The sequence below is a fragment of the Mustela nivalis genome (assembly GCF_964662115.1).
Source record: "Mustela nivalis genome assembly, chromosome: 6".
In the NCBI taxonomy this organism is placed as follows: Eukaryota; Metazoa; Chordata; class Mammalia; order Carnivora; family Mustelidae; genus Mustela; species Mustela nivalis.
In genome coordinates this window covers 29,133,957-29,150,241 of record NC_139025.1, presented here as the reverse complement: position 1 = coordinate 29,150,241, position 16,285 = coordinate 29,133,957, and the positions used below count along the sequence as shown (strand labels likewise).

General features: G+C 42.7%; 1 protein-coding gene across 6 annotated transcripts in view; it reads left to right on the top strand.

Moving 5' to 3' along the window:
• Positions 1-1,331: 1,331 nt before the first annotated feature.
• NRDE2 (NRDE-2, necessary for RNA interference, domain containing) overlaps positions 1,332-16,285 on the top strand; it is a 54,367-nt gene continuing 39,413 nt past the window's right edge. For 4 of the 6 annotated variants that reach the window (XR_014312845.1, XR_014312846.1, XR_014312847.1 and 1 more), the window contains exon 1: positions 1,333-1,495. Coding sequence is in view for 2 of the 6 variants with exons in the window: in XM_082734902.1 (XP_082591028.1) it covers positions 1,432-1,495 (64 nt within the window). In the remaining 4 variants the exon portion in view is untranslated. Of the gene's footprint in view, positions 1,496-16,285 lie in introns of all 6 variants that reach the window. The other 2 variants (XM_082734903.1, XR_014312848.1) reach the window with 2 other exon arrangements.

Below are 16,285 nucleotides of genomic sequence, written 5' to 3'. Positions count from 1 at the left end.
TTTAAATTTTTCTTAAAAGGAGGGTCTCTTAAGCCAAATTCTCTTCCACATTTGTAGCACAGAAAATATCTAACATGCCCAGATTTCCTTTTGATTACAGAACCAATTCTGTGATTTTTTAAAAAAAAGATTTTATTTATTTATTTTACAGAGATCACAAGTAGGCAGAGAGCCAGGCAGAGAGAGAGGGGGAAGCAGGCTCCCTGCTGAGCAGAAAGCAGGACCTCTAGATCACGACCCCAGCCAAAGGCGGAGGCCCAATCCACTGAGCCACCCAGGCACCCCTCTGTGATGGTTTTGATTCTCCCACGTGTTCCATATTATTTTTCTGGAGTAGAAAAATATGAAGCATTGAAGGTTGTCATCATTCCAGCTATGCAATGTGATCGGCTAAGGAGGTAGATGTTGCCCCAACTAACTGGGGTAACTTAGAGCCAGAGATTTTGGTAGAACCTGAGTTTCCTTAAGTTGCAGACAGGCAAAGTTTTACTACCCCTACCATTATACCCTTCCTTTTTAAAAATACTATGCCCAGTATTCTTCAAAGCATGACGGGTGCTCATTTTGGACTCACACGAGGTCTGTAGCTTTCTCAAGTCCAACCCGTTCCTTGATTAGATTTGTAACTATTTATACTGTATCTATATGTATCTATATGTACATATATACATGTACGCATATATACACACACATATATATGCACATATTTTAGACTTTATTAGCTAGAGCACAAGCAGGGGGAGCAGAAGAGGGAGAGGGAGAGGGAGAAGCAGGCTCCAAGCCGAGCAGGGAGCCCGAGTTGGGCACCATCCCAGGGTCTCGGGGTCATGTCCTGAGCTGAAGGCAAAGGCTTAACCCACTGAAGCACCCAGGTGCCGGGTGGTAACGTGAATTCGGTCATCTCACATGGGTTTGAGATGGATCTGCAGTCACAACTCCTATAATAGCTAACTTATCAAGTGCTTCTCGTGGGCCAGGCACAATCACGACTAAGTACCTTAACTTAAGAATGCTCACTTAATCTTATGAACATTTTGCAGAAGAGGAAACAAGCTTACAGAGTCACATTACTTTAACCCAATGGTGATAGTGTGAGTTCAGGGGTCGAACTAGGATCCAGCGCCTGCTACCTTCAGCTTCCAACGATTCTACTTCGGGGTCTCCGCATTTTCCCGGTTCTCACAGAGGTCTTCAGGTATCAATTTCAGGGACGTGGCTCCGCCCCGCCCCGCCCCTCCTCGCCCCCGCCCCGCCCCGCCCCGCCCCTCCTCGCCCCGCCCCGTCCCCGGTCGAGGACGAGTTTAAAAAAAAACACACACACACACAAAAACCACACTTCCCAGAGTGCACCGCGGGCGCGAAGGCCTCACTGTCGGCGAGCGCTCTCCGGCGCCATTTCTGTAGAGGGGAACGTCAGTGCGGCCTGTAATCATGGCGCTGTTCCCGGCTTTTGCGGGCATTGGTGAGGCTCCCAATAGCGGCAGCGCCAGGAAAGGTAAGCATACAGAAGGGATGAAGAAGGCACTTGGCGGGCCTACAGCGGAGTTTCTCAGTCCTAGGCCTGGGCCCTTGCCTTGGATTTGTTTATCCCCCTCTATCCCAGAGTCCTCCGCGGCGCTGCGAAGACTTCTGGGAAGCGAAGCCTCCCGGCCCCGTCCTGGCTTCGGCTTTGGGTCGCACAGCAACAGACGGAGAAAGAGGGACGGAGGAGAGGCCTTGGGGCTGGGGCTTCGATGTTGTCATGCTCGGACCCCATTCTTGCTTTGAGCCTCAGTTACTTCACCTGTGAAACGGAGATAATAGTACTCCTCATCTCAAGGAGATTTCCGATGCAAATGCTGGGTGTTCTTACTACATCTTTCTTCCTTTCCCGTTTTACTTCTTTCTGAACTTCTTAGTGGGTTCATAGCTTTTTGCCAACCTAGAGCTAGGGATTAGGATCCAAAGCCTAATCGAACGCAGTTTTTCTCCAGAGGGGCACAGATGCTGGGAATCAGAACTGTTTATTGAGGGTCCGCAGGTGATGGCATTCCATATTCTATTTAGCCTTAAACATTTCCAGGCCATCTGCATTATTAAAGATTGCGACGGGGGATTGTCATTTGAAGTAATTAATCCTTGAGTGCCTGGGTGGCTCAGTGGGTTGAGCCTCTGCCTTCGGCTCAGGTCATGGTCTCAGTCCTGGGACTGAGGCCCGCGTGGACTCTCTGCTCAGCGGGGAGCCTGCTTCCCTCTTCTTTCTCTGCCTGCCTCTCTGCCTACTTGTGATCTCTCTGTCTCTCTCTCTGTGTCAAATAAATAAATAAAATCTTAAAAAAAAAAAGTAATTAATCCTAGATCATGCACTTAGGTGACAGAGTCCAATTGTGTCTAATACCTCTTTTATATCCTCATGGTTCCTTCACTTCTTTTTTGGTAATGCTGTTCATAATTCTGAGTAATTTTTTATATAATTAGTGTAAGTTTTGGCTGTCTTTTACTAGACTGTAACCTCCATGTGGTCAGGGATAGTTCTACACATTGTAACATACTTTGATCCAGGCATAAGTCTAGAATATAGTAGGTGTTCAACAAGTGGTTGCTGAATATACAGACCTGTAATAGGTGATGTGGGAAACAAAAGCAGGAGAAACATTATTAAATTTTCTTACTACCTACAGCCCATTGACCAGTTCTTAAAACAAGTAGAGTGCTCTTCCTCTAGGAACTCTGCTGCCTCCATGTTTATACTTTGCTAAGGTCAAAAGGCCCTGGAAATCTTGCTTCCAAAATTTGTTAGCAACTCAGGCTATCCCTAACCCTCTCCCAGCTTGAAAGTATATAGTGGACCACTCATTGTGACCCCAGTGCAGCTCTTTCTGCCCAAGGTTCCTGTCCCCATGCTTTAATAAAACTAGCTTTTTGCACCAAGGAGTCTCAAGAATTCTTTCTTGGCCCTCATCTTCGAACCCTAACTTCTTCCCTACATCAATGTTTATTTTTAAAAAGTAACAAAAGGTCAGATATTACAGATGTCACAGGTGAACTACAGGAATACTGACTTCTGAGAGGAGGTTCAAAGAAGGTTTATTTAAGAGGTAACTTTGGCGATGGGTCTTCATGAAGGTAGGATTTGGACAGATGGAGATAGTGGAAGGACATTCCAGTCCCTTCAAAGAGACGCAGGAAGAAAACTGTGTGACTTGTGCAGAAAATTGCTAATAGCCCAGTTTGTTTGAAAATACAGAGGCATAAAGGGGAGTCCTTTTGGGAAATGTGGTTGGGTCTGGTGGTGAGGGAGGGTAGTGACTTGAGTAACAGGTCAGGGGTTTATCCTTTATTTGGGGAGGGTGAAATGGAAAGTTTAAGGGGAGTGTCACCTTGTCATCTCTCTTAACCAGTATTTGTCGGACATGTTCGGGTAGTCGATGGCAGTAAAATGTTTGTAGGAGAGCTTTTTATGCAGCACTGTATTTTTTAAAAATTTGAATATTATCACTTGATGAAATTAACTATAATTCTTTAATATCATCTGATTTCCAGTCAGTGTTCACATTTCCCAAGTTGTCTCAAAAATGGCCTCTTAATGCTTCTTCAAGTCAGGATCCCCAAAGGATACAACACTGTATTTTGTGGATATATCTCTTAGGTGTTTTTAAAATACGAAACGGTTTCTCCTTCCCTTCCACTTTCCCTTGTGATATATTTGTTGAGGAAAATGGGTCATTTGTCCTTTAGACATTTCCCACCAGATCCTCCTGGTGATATTTAGCATGCTTCTCTATCCCAGTATTTCCTGTGAGCTGGCAATTAGATCTAGAGAGTTAATTAGATTCAGATATAATTTTCTAAATTGAAAATACCTGGTCGGGGTATTTGCTGTTGACTCCGGTCAGGAGGATGTGCTGTCGAGTTTTCTTTCAGAAATGTTAAGCTTGATCAGTGATTTCTTGGTCCACCCTGACTTAGGCATTATGGAGCTGTCCATCAGTCTTTCACCTAATGATTTTTGCAGCCATTTATAATTATTGCTTAGAGGCATTATTTCATCGGGGTCACAAAATGGTTATTTTCTAATTTTAAATTTTCCTCCTATATTAACATCAATTATTCTATAAACTTCCTGTCAGCACTGCTGCGGTAACTTGAAATAGAATTCAGGCAGGAAAGACGGAACGAATGGTTGCTTCTTTTCCTTTGTCAGTGTTCAGAAAATGAGTTGGGGTCCCTGCAGCTTTTAGAGGTCTCAGATCCTCTTCATTATGAACTCTTGAATTTTTAACACTTGTATTTCAATCCATTGCGCATACTGTTTTTCTTATGCTCGAATTGTCCCATCTGTGGCTACTGGGAGCCTAATTAAGTTTGGTGTGTGTCTTTTTGACATGACCCAGATGTCTTAATTGCTTCCTTGCTTTCTGGCCTAAAAGGTGCCTAGAGCTCATCACTTACATGTTTTGTTAGGGCCTGGAATTGGCTGTCTCTCTAAAAAACATGGTTTCTTTTAGTGGAAAATGATATGGGAAGGTTAAAACCACAGGTTGGTGTCTGGAGTACCAATTGCGCTGGGTTGTCATTACTTCTAGACATTTTGGTCAAAACCAGGAAGAGAGAAGTATATCATGAATTCACCTTGGTATTTCCAGGCCGAATTTAAGATTGTGAGATTTTTACTTCCTTCCTTTTTTTTTTTTTTTTAAAGATTTTATTTATTTATTTGACAGGCAGAGATCACAAGTAGGCAGAGAGGCAGGCAGATAGATAGAGAGGTGGAAGCAGGCTCCCCGCTGAGCAGAGAGCCTGATGCAGGGTTTGATCCCAGGATCCTGGGATCATGACCTGAGCCTAAGGCAGAGGCTTTAACCCACTGAGCCACCCAGGTGCTCCTTTACTTTATTTCTTTTTATAATTTAATTTGTGATTTATACATACATCTGTAATTTAATGTTTATTTTTCTTTCCTCTGATGCTGAAAATCTTAGTTCCTGGGGCACCTGGCTGGCTTGGTGGGTAGAGTGTGTGACTCTTGATCTTGGGGTTGTGAGTTTGAGTCCCATGTTGGGTGTGGAGATAAAAAATAACATGTTAAAAAAAAAGTCTTGGGGTGCCTACGTGGCTCAGTTGGTTAAGCAACTGCCTTCAGCTCAGGTCGTGATCCTGGAGTCCTGGGATCAAGTCCCACATCGGGCTCCCAGCTCCATGGGAAGCTTACTTCTCTCTCTGACCTTCTCCCTCTCATGCTCTCTTTCTCTCTCTCAAATAAATAAAAATAAAATCTTAAAAAAAAAAGTCATAGTTCCTAATGCCACCAGTACAACTATGTATATGTTCAAAATAACAGTAGTGATATGATTAATACTAAATAATTTAATATTTCTTTGTGGTTCTTTTTGTCCTTAGGATGTATCCTGCCGCAGATGTGTAGTCAAATGGCCATGTTTTAAAATAATTCTCTGCGTGGTTTTGTCACCGGTTTGGCATATAGTTAGGTATAGTTGTTTTTAATTTTTAGGGATTGCTTTTTTTCCTTGTTTTTGAATTGATCCTGTTTTATAGTGTTCTGAAACATTTGCATGGTCCTGAGGTTGAAAATGTAAACCAGGTATATTCAGAGAAAAAAAAAGGCTTTCATTTCTGTTCCTCCAACCTGCTACTTTCTTTTTCTGTGGTTAGAATTTTAGTCAGTCAGTGATATCCTTCCATTTTTTTCTCAATACGAGTAACTACATTTCTTTCTCTGCCTTAAATGTAGACTGTTCTACATTTTATTTCTCTCTCTCTCTCTCTCTTTTTTTTTTTTTTTTAAAGATTTACTTCCTGGGGCCCCTGGGTGGCTTAGCTCTTAAGTGTCTGCCTTCGTCTCAGGTCATGATCCCAGGGTCCTGGGATCAAGCCCCACATCCGGCTCTCTGCTCAGCAGGAAGCCTCCTTCTCCCTCTTCCACTCCCCCTGCTTGTCTTCCCTCTCTTGCTGTGTCTCTGTGTCAAATAAATCCTTAAAAAAAATAAATATTTACTTCTTTATTTTAGAATGAGAGAGAGCTTGAGCAAGCAGAGGGAGGGGCAGAGGGAGAGAATCCTGAAGCAGGCTCCCTGCTGAGCACAGGGCCTGATGTGGGGCTCGATCTCAGGACCCTGAGACCATGACCTGACCTGAAATCAAGAGTCAGACACTTAACCAGCTGAGCCACCCAGGCACCCCACTGTTATGTATTTTTTAATTTTTAATTTTTTTTAAAGATCTATTTATTTGAGAGAGACAGCACAAGATTGGGGGGGCAGAGGGAGAGGGAGAATCCCTTTTTTTTTTTTTTTTTTTTTATAAAGATTTTAGAGAGAGAGAGAGAGAATGAGCAGGGGAGGGGCAGAGGACAAGCTGACTTCCCACTGCGTGATGAGCTGGATGTTGGGCTCGGTCCTAAGACCCTGAGGTCTTGACCTGAGCTGAAGTCAGATGCTTAACCCACTGAGCCACCCAGGCACCCTGTAGAGAGAGACTCTTAAGCAGACACCCTGCTGAGTGCAGAGCCAGACAGGGCTTGATCTCATGACCCAGAGATCACAACCTGAGCTGAAATTAAAAGTGCCCTGCCTCTTTTGCATTTTAGCTGAAATCCCAGAGATAACTCTACAATCTGTGCCCTCTACAGTATGAGATCTTCCTCATTTTTTTTGACTGACAGAACTCCATTGTGTGATGCCATATGGTTTAATCAGGCAAGTTCCTATTAAGAACATTTAGACTGTTTCTGTTCTTCTGCTGTTATAAATAGAAGCACTGTCCTGTTTTATTAACACATGATGTTACATTAGTTGCAGGTGTACAACATAGTGATTCACCCACTTTATACCTTATGTTCTACCCACTGCAAGTGTAACCATCAAATCACCACACACCGCTGTACAGTATCATTGACTCAGTTCCCTTCCCTCTGCCTTTTATTCCTGTGATTTATTCATTACATCACCGGAAGCCTATATCTACCACTCCCCTTCACCCATTTTGCCCATCCCCTGGCAGCCTCTCAGTTCTTTATATTTATAAACAATTATGCGTTTTGTTTATGCAGTGTTTTGTAGATTCTATATATAAGTGAAATCATGTGGTATTTTTGTTTCTAAGATTTCACTTAGCATCATACCCTTTTAGGTCCATTTATGTTATTGCAAATGGCAAGATCTCATCCTTTTTTATGGCTAAGTAGAAATTCCTTATTATTTATATTTTTTATACAAATCACATCTTTTTTTACTGATTAGTCTATTGAAAAACACTTGGGCTCCTTCCATATGTTGGCTATTGTAAATAATGCTGTAGGAAACATAAGGGTGCATATGTCTTTTTGATTTCTTTGGGTAAATACCTAGGAGTAGAATTATTGGATTGTATGGTATTTGTGCTTTTAATTTTTTGAGGAATCTCCATACTGTTTTCCGTATTGGTTGTACCAGTTTGCTTCCCACTAACAGTACACAAATGTTCCTTTTATCCACATCCTTGCCAGCACTTGTTATTTCTTGCCTTTTTTAAATTTTAGCCATTCTGACAGGTGTGAGGTGGTTTTCTTGGGTTTTGATTTGCCTTTCCGTGATGATGAGTGATGTTGAGCATCTTCCCATGTGTCTGGTGGCCACTTGGATGTCTTCTTTGGAAAATTGTCTATTCATGTCCTTGTCCATTTTTTGTATTTCTTGCCTTACACTGTAAAATGTTATAAAAATGTAAGATCGTTGGGGCACCTGGGTGGCTCAGTTGGTTAGGGGTCTGCCTTCAGCTTGGATGAGGGGTCTGCCTTCAGCTTGGGTCATGATCCCAAGGTCCTGGGATCAAGCCCTGCATTGGGCCCCCTGCTCAGCAGGGAAGTCGTCTTCTCCCTCTCCCTCTTGCTCTACTCCTGCTTGTGTTTTCTCTCTCTCTGTCTCTCTCTCTCTCCCCCTCTCACTCACTCTCTCAAATAAATAAATAAAATCTTTTTAAAAATGTAAGATCATTAATAGTAGTGCAGAGTTTTAATAAAAAACAAAACAAAAAAACTTAACTGCTGGACAGGACAGACAGGCAGTACCCAAGTGAGTGACAGCAGCTCTGCTCCTCACTCTGGAGGTAACTGTTAAGTGTTAGGACAGGATTTAAGTAGGCATCGTTCAGTAAGAGGTTTGAGGGGGGAAATATAGCAACATTCATTCTTTCAACAAACAGGCATGTCTTAGGAGCAGCAGAGAGCCTCCAATGTCTGACCCCTCCAATTCTCAAGTTTTCCTTCTGTGCCATCAGACTATTTATTAGGATTTTATACTCTAAAGCATTGTTGCTCGGGTGTTGAATATTTGGTCAGAGTTAGGAGGTAAGATGTCATGTCTGTTCATTTAATCCTCATAACATTATATGAAGCAGGTATATTATCCATATTGGGGAAGGAAACTAAACTCACTTTTTTTTTTTTCTCTAAAATCTACTCTTCTTCCTGTTTCCGCGTATTGGAAAATGGCACCACCATTCCCCCCAAGCCAGAACTGAGACCCATACTTTGATTTCTCCTCCTTCCCTCACCCCCATTCAGTTCTTCATCCCATCCTTCCAAATAACTCTTTGCCCATCTCTTATTCCCTTACATGTATTTTTCCCGTCCACCTACCCTGTTCCCCTCTGGCAGCCATCAGTTTGTGCTCTGTATTTATAGGTCTGATTTTCTTTTGTTTGTTCGTTTATTTTTTAGATTCTACATATAAGTGAAATTGTGGTATTTGTCTTTCTCTGACTTATTTCATGTAATACCTTCTAGGTTCATCTATGTTGTTGCAAATGGCAAAATCCCACTTTTTTATGGCCTAGTGATATTCCCTAGAGAGTGAGAGAGAGAGAGAGGGAGTGTGTGTGTGTGTACATGTGTGCACATATACACATACTACATCTCTTTTTTAAGATTTAACTTATTTATTTGACAGAGAGAGAGAGAGAGAGAGCATTAGAAGGGAGGAGAGGGAGAAGCAGGCTCCCTGCCTAGCAGGGAGCTTGATGTGGGGCTCGATCCCAGGACCCTGGGATCATGACCTGAGCTGAAGGCAGACACTTAACCAACTGAGACACCCAGGTGCCCTACACACTACATCTTTATCTACTCATCTGTTGATGGATGTTTAAGTGCTTCCATCTCTTGGCTACTGTAAATAATGATGCAATGAATGTAGAGGTGCATATGTCTTTTTGCATTAGGTTTTTTTTTCCTTAGGATAAATACCCAAAAGTGAGATTGCTGACTCCTATGGTATTTATAGTTTTAATTTTTTGAGGCACCTCCATACTGTTTTCCACAGTGGCTACACCAGTTTGCATTCCTACTATCAGTGCGTAAGGGTTATTTTTTTCCTGCACATCCTTGCCAACGCTTATTTCTTGTCTTTTTTATTTTAGCCATTTCAACAGGCGTGAGGTGGGGCTCATTGTAGTTTTGATTTGCATTTTCCAGGTGGTGAGTGGTGTTGAGCGTCTTCACGTGTCTGTTGGCCATTGGATGTCTTTGTTGGGGAAATGTCTATTCACGTCCTCTGCCCATTTTTTTTTTTTAAAGATTTTATTTATTTGATAGAGAGATCACAAGTAGGCAGAGAGAGAGGGGAAAGCAGGTTCCTTGCCGAGCAGAGAGCCTGATGCGGGGCTTGATCCAGGACCCTGAGACCATGACCTAAGCCGAAGGCAGTGGCTTAACCCACTGAGCCACCCGGGTGCCCCTCTGCCCAATTTTTGATTGGACTGTTTGATGGGTATTGAGTTGAATGAGTTCTTTATACATTTTGGTTATTAACACCTTATTAAGTACGGCATTTGCAAACATCTTCTCCTATTCAGTAGGTTGTCTTTTTGGTTTTTTGATAGTTTCCTTTGCAGTGCAAAAGGTTTTTAGTTTGGTAGAGTGCCAATTGTTTATTTTTGCTTTTGTTGCCCGTGCCTGACATGACAGGTCCAAAAAAATGTTTCTAAGACTAATGTCCAAGAGCTTAGTACTGATGTGTTCTTTTAGGAACTTTATGGTTTCGTTCTTATATTTAAGTGTTTTACTCATTTTGAATTTATTTTTGTGTATGGTATAAGATAGTTGCCCAGTTTCGTGCTTTTCCATGTAGCTATCCATTTTCCCAACACCGTTTATTGAAGAGACTGTCTTTTCCTCATTGAATTTTCTTGGCTCCTTTGTTGTAGATTAAATGACCACATAAGTGTGGATTTATTTTACGCTGTCTATTCTGTCTCATTGATCTGTGTGTGTCTATTTTTGTGCCAGTACCATACCATTTTTATTATTACAGCTTTGAGGTGTAATTTAAAATCTGGGGTGTGATACTTCCATCTTTCTTTTTCTTTCTCAAGATTTCTTTAGGCTATTCAAGGGCTTTTGTGGTTTCATACAAACTTTAGGATTATTATGTTCTAGTTTTGTGAAAAATGCCATTGTTATTTTGATAGGGATTACCTTGGAGCTTGTAGATTGCTTTGGGTAGTATGGACATTTTAATTCTAGACATGAGCGTAGTGTCTCTTTTATACCTTTTGTGTCATCTTCAGTTTCTTTCATCGGTGTATTACAGTTTCCGGAGCGCTGGTCTTTCACTTCCTCGGTTAAATTTATTCCTAGGCATCTTATTCTTTCTGATGCAGTTGTAGATAGGATTGTTTTCTTATTTTCTCTTTCTGATAGTTTGTAATTAGTGTATAGACACACACCAGGTTTCTGTATATCAATTTTGTATCCTGCAACTTTACTGAATTCATTTATTTTTTTTTATTTTTTTTTTTTAAAGATTTTATTTATTTATTTGACAGACAGAGATCACAAGTAGGCAGAGGCAGGCAGAGAGAGAGGGGGGAAGCAGGCTCCCTGCTGAGCAGAGAGCCCGATGCGGGGCTCGATCCTAGGACCCTGAGATCATGACCTGAGCCGAAGGCAGCGGCTTAACCCGCTGAGCCACCCAGGCTCCCGTGAATTCATTTATTTTAAAAGTTTTTTGTGGAGTCATTAGGGTTTTCTGTATATAGTATCATGTCCTCTCCAAACAGTGACGATTTTACTTCTTCCTTACTAATTTGGATGCCTTTTATTTCTTGTCTGGTTGCTGTAGCTGGGAGTTCTAGTGCTGTGTTAAATGAAAGTGGCAAGAGTGGGCATCCTCGGCTCACTCCTGATCTTAGAGAAAGGGCTTTCAGTTTTTCACCATTGAGTATAATGGCTGTGCATTTGTTCTGTATGGCCCTTATTATGTGGAGATATATTTACACCCGCATGGCTGGGAGTTTTGATTATGAAAGGATACTGAGCTTTGTTCAATGCTTTTTCTGCATCCATTGAGGTGGTGTGGTTTTTATCCTTTATTTTGTTCATGTGTATCATGCTGATTGATTTGTGGATTGTGAACCAAACCTGGAATAAATCTCACCTGATCATGGTGTAGGATCCTTTCACCATACAGTTGAATTCAGTTCGCTAATGTTCTCTTGAGCCAGTAACTCTTCAGTTCACTAGCTTACCCCTCTTCTCACTGCCACTTCCCAGTTTTGGCCGTCCTCACCCCCTGGAGTGACGACAGCCTCCTAACAGTCTCCCTGTCTCCAGTCCCACCTTCACTCCCTGAACCACGCTCCACACTGTAGGCGGAATGTTCAAGTGCATTCATTTAAAAACATCCTGTGCCATTCGCTGGTATGAACGCTTTACAAATATTAACTCACTGAGTCGTGACCCTGTGAAGCTGGTACCATTCTCTGGGTTTTTAAGGAGGAGGAAGTGGAGTCACTGAGCCCATAAGTAACCCGTCTGCGGGCAGGTGGCTGGCAGCCGCAGAACCAGGATCTGAGCTCGGGCAGCCCAGCTTCGAACGTGCGCTCTCGCAGACTGCTGTTCACCGCTGCCCTTCAGAATCCTGGATCCAGCTTTGTCCCTCTGGTGCAGAGTTCTTGAGTGTCTGTCCCTTGCTTTTAGGGTAAGCCCAAACTCTGACATGTTTGTAAGGCCCCCAGCCTCTCCAGCCAGCTTCATTGTGCCCCCACTTGCTCTCCCTCCCAGTGGTCCAGACATAAAAGCTTCCTGCTGGTTTCCAGAGCCCCGCTTTTCTGCTTTCAAGACTTTGTACTGCCACTTCTTCTACCCAGACTCTCCCTAGGAGCAGATTAGCCTCACTCCTCCTCCTGGTCTTGCCGAGCCGTTCTCCCAGGCAGCTTCTTCTGACCCATACCTAGTCCGGATCATGTGCTCCCATTAGACCCTGGGTGTTTTCTTTGTCTTGACATTTGTCACTTTGCATGTAAGTGACTGCAAGTGTGTCAGTGCCCTAGGGTCAGGATGCGTTTGTCTTGTTTGCTGTGTGTTCCTAGCTCCTAGAACAGTGCCTGGCTTTCAGTAAGGGAAAAAAACCAACTTGAGTGAAAAAAAGAGAGTCCGAGATTAAGTATTTTGTTAAGAGTTGCACTACCAGTAAACAGTAAAGCCAGTATTTGAACACAGGTCCTTCTAGTTTAGACACTTGCATTATAAATCACACTGTGATATTAGAATGTTGGGGTTTGGACTCTTTAAACATTACTTTTGGGATCCCTGGGTCTCTTCAAATTGTAGGTTAACTCCAGAGAAGGGCTGACTTTGGCTGGGTACTCTGTAATCACCATCTTAAAAGCAGTTTTTAGCCTCGTTTGCTGGTGCTTTGTGTACAGATGTTTGTGTGCTCAGTTTCCTTGTCGGAAAAGAAGGATTTTGATCAAAATGAAGGGCGTGGCTCGCTCTTATTGAAGGAACAGTCCCCTTCTCTAGTATATATGCTAACTGATTACCCTCAACCTTGGAAGTGTCTTCTGAATTATTCCTGGAGGCGTGGCGCTCACTGGAGTTCACAGAAACCAGTGATCTGTGCTGTTTTGTTATAATAGAATGGGCAAGGGGTGAACTGGGGTGTTTTATCCGGTTGTGATTCAGAATTTTTTTTTAAATTTAAAATGATTTGTGGTGATTTCATCATCCCTCCATCCAGTGGAATTGATTTAGAGCATTTGCACTAGCAGTGGGGAAATAGCATGCTGTTTATCATAAACTTATCATGAATTTATCATAAAAAGCGTGTCAACTTAGGGATGTTCATTATATAATTTTCTGTAAAATTACACATGCGTAGTTCTTCCAGCTACCTGCCTGATTTTTGTTAGGCACTGGTTCTAAAGTGGTTTTCTGCCTGATGCTTCTACCCTTCTTTTCCTAGGGCTGTGTGTGTGTGTGTGTGTGTGTATAGCAGAGTGCTTATTTCCAGACAGGTTCAACCTCTGCTTATTTACTAACCTGCAGGGACAAAAGGTTTGTCAGCCAGTCAGCTTCTTTATCTAAACCCTCAGCATGTTGTATCCTGCTCGTCTTCCTGTAATTTGTTATGTCCTGCTTGGTATTGACACAGCGATCTAAATACGTATTTAAAGTCTATCACAGGAACTTGTAAATCACGTGAGGATGTAGGTAAATATAGAAAAAACCCTTTGCAATCTGATTAATAAATTATCTTTTAATATCAAATAACTTCTTCCAGGATACCATGTAATCAGAATTTAATTTAATAATCTACATGTATTACATGAACAGTTAAGTTTATCATTAAGTATAAATCCCACATGAGCAGAGACCTGGCCTGCCTTATTCCCACTGTAACCCCCCAAAGCCTGGGATGTGCCTGGACACATAGGCGGTATTCAGTACTTCATTCTTTAATGAGTAAATCTCCATTTACAGTGAAGACTGGAAGAATTAAAATAGTTGTATTTATACCTAGATAATAGCATGCTTTTGATGGTTTCAGATTCCTTCAGTGCAGTCAGTTAGGTGCTGGGGATACAGAGATATGAAGATCTGGCTCAGGTCCCCAGTCATTTTATTGACTCAACAAATATTTATTGATTCCAGTTACTTTGTGCCAAGGTGCTGTGCTAGGGGTTTGGGAATACAGGAGTGAGTAGTCATGACCTCTGCCCTCCTGTTGCATTTAGTTTAGAAAGAAAGGAATGGGAGGAGGGTAGGCGAGCTGGAAACTTGGATGCAAGCACTGGAAGCCAGTTTGCTGGATTTGTTCAGCTGGCAAAATGTTTTTGTCTTTTTCTTTTTTCCATTCTCACTCCCTACAGTGTCACAGTGATCATTACTAATCTGGTCCCTGTAAGGATTTGAGTTGTTTTGCCTTTTGCTTTAGCATAAAATAGTTAGACTGCCATGCAGGCAATGAGATTGTAATGTGAAACTTGCCACAAGAGAGCCTCGCGTACCTGTTGGGGGGAGACTTCAGGAAAACCAGCTCCTTAGTTGAAGGAAGGAAGAGTAGCACCCTGGTGTGGTGGGGAGACCGGATAGGGGAGCGCAGATCCGGTTCAGGTGTGTGCCCTTAGCCCTGTGACTGAACAACTTTGGGCCCCCTGCTGTTGATCTGAAAGTGAGGGGGTGGTGCCCCATCTGTGCCGCAGAGAGCCCTCTCAGAGCCGCCTCCCCCTCCCTCTAGACCCCCAGGAGCAGCCCTACTTCTGCTGTTCTGCCTATTGGGCTTCTCTGAAACATTTTGTTTGAGCATGTTTTCTTTGGCTAAAAAGAGTTTTAAAATCTCTGGACTAGATGATCTCCCAAATTCCTGCATGCCTGGCATCCGGTGATGAGTACTTCTGACATTCCATGTTTACTGCTCCTGTGCTCCCAGGAAGAAAAAAAGGCAGCAGCCTCTTCTTGTCAGGTGCAAATACCCTTTGTTCTAACAAAAGGTTATTTGAGTGAGATGAAGGTCACAGAGAAGTTCAGTGATGATTTGGGTTAGAACCGTGAGAGTTTTAGTTCTGTGTATACTATTTTCCCACAGTGGTCTTCTATGGCAGAGTCTTAATTGCTTCCTTAAAAACCCCTTTTCTTGTACTTTCTGAAGGATTGAGAGTCACACACTTTATGTTGTTTTAACATCTGGGTTTCTTTACGTTTTCTCCAAGCTCTCCTCACTATCTACAATATTTATGGAGAAATATACTGGAATTGTTTGAGAGCATCTCTCCTTGCATGTTGTTTGCTCTGTCTTTTCTCGCTTTTCCCTTGTTCATGGGAAAATCCAGTTGTTGTGGAAATAATCATGATCTCTGAGAAACAGGAACTATTTTGACATACCTCTCGCCAGGAATTAGACCCAAAGGAAGGGAATCAATGTCAGAAAGAAAAAGATAATAGAAGAGTGATTGCCTGAATGGTTGGTTGTTCAGCAGTCTCTGGGTATGACCTTACACATCACTTATTTGCTTGGAGCCCTAGTCTCCTGTACAGTGGAGACCGTAATACCTTCCATAGGGAGTTGTTTTGGTACTTAAGGATGGAAAGTCCTTTACCTGGTGTTTGGCCTGCGGTAGGCAATTAATAAGTTAGAATCCCTCTCTTCTCCCCCTACTGTTTTTTTAAAAGATTTTATTTATTTGTATGAGACAGAGAAAGCACATGAGTGAGGCAGCAGGTGGACGGGGAGAGGGAGAGAGAGAGAGAATGTCAAGTGGACTCCCTTGCTGAGCATTGGGCTCTATCCCATGACTCTGAGATCATGACCTGCGCCAGAATCAAGAATTGGATGCTCAGGGGGCACTTGGGTGGCTCAGTCATTAAGCATCTGACTTCAGCTCAGGTCATGATCCCAAGGTCCTGGGATCGAGCCCTGCGTGGGGCTCCCTGCTCAGCGGGAAGCCTCATCTCCCTCTCCCACTCCCCCTGCTTCTGTTCCCTCTCTTACTGTGTCGCTCTCTGTCAAATAAATAAAATCTTTAAAAAAAGAAAAATAATTGGACGCTCAACTGACTGAACCACCCTGGCTCCCTTCCCTTTTCTTTTGATGTACCTTTCCTCTTTAGGAATGTTCCTTCCTGCCTGCCTCCCTCCCCTCTTTTCCACACGTTTATTAAACTCCTCCTGACGCCTGCCAGGCATTGCTCATGGATACAACAGTGAGTCAGACAAAGTACCTGTCATCACAGAGCACATGTTTCAGCATCTCCTCACTAGGATGTGGGGATCATCGGGGACTAGCAGACAGAACATAGAAAGTTCTCTTCCAGCGCCATCCTAAAAAGGCAACCCAATTAAAAAATGGGCAGAGGATTTGACTATCACTGTTCAAATGTGAATGGTCAATAAACAAATGAAAAGAAGCTTTCCATCAGTCACCAGGGAAACGGAAACCAAAAGCACAATGAGAAGAGGCTTCACAGCCAGTAGGATATAGGAGAGCTGTAATCTCCAACACCGCCAGAAACAAATTGCTAAGGATTTGGAGAA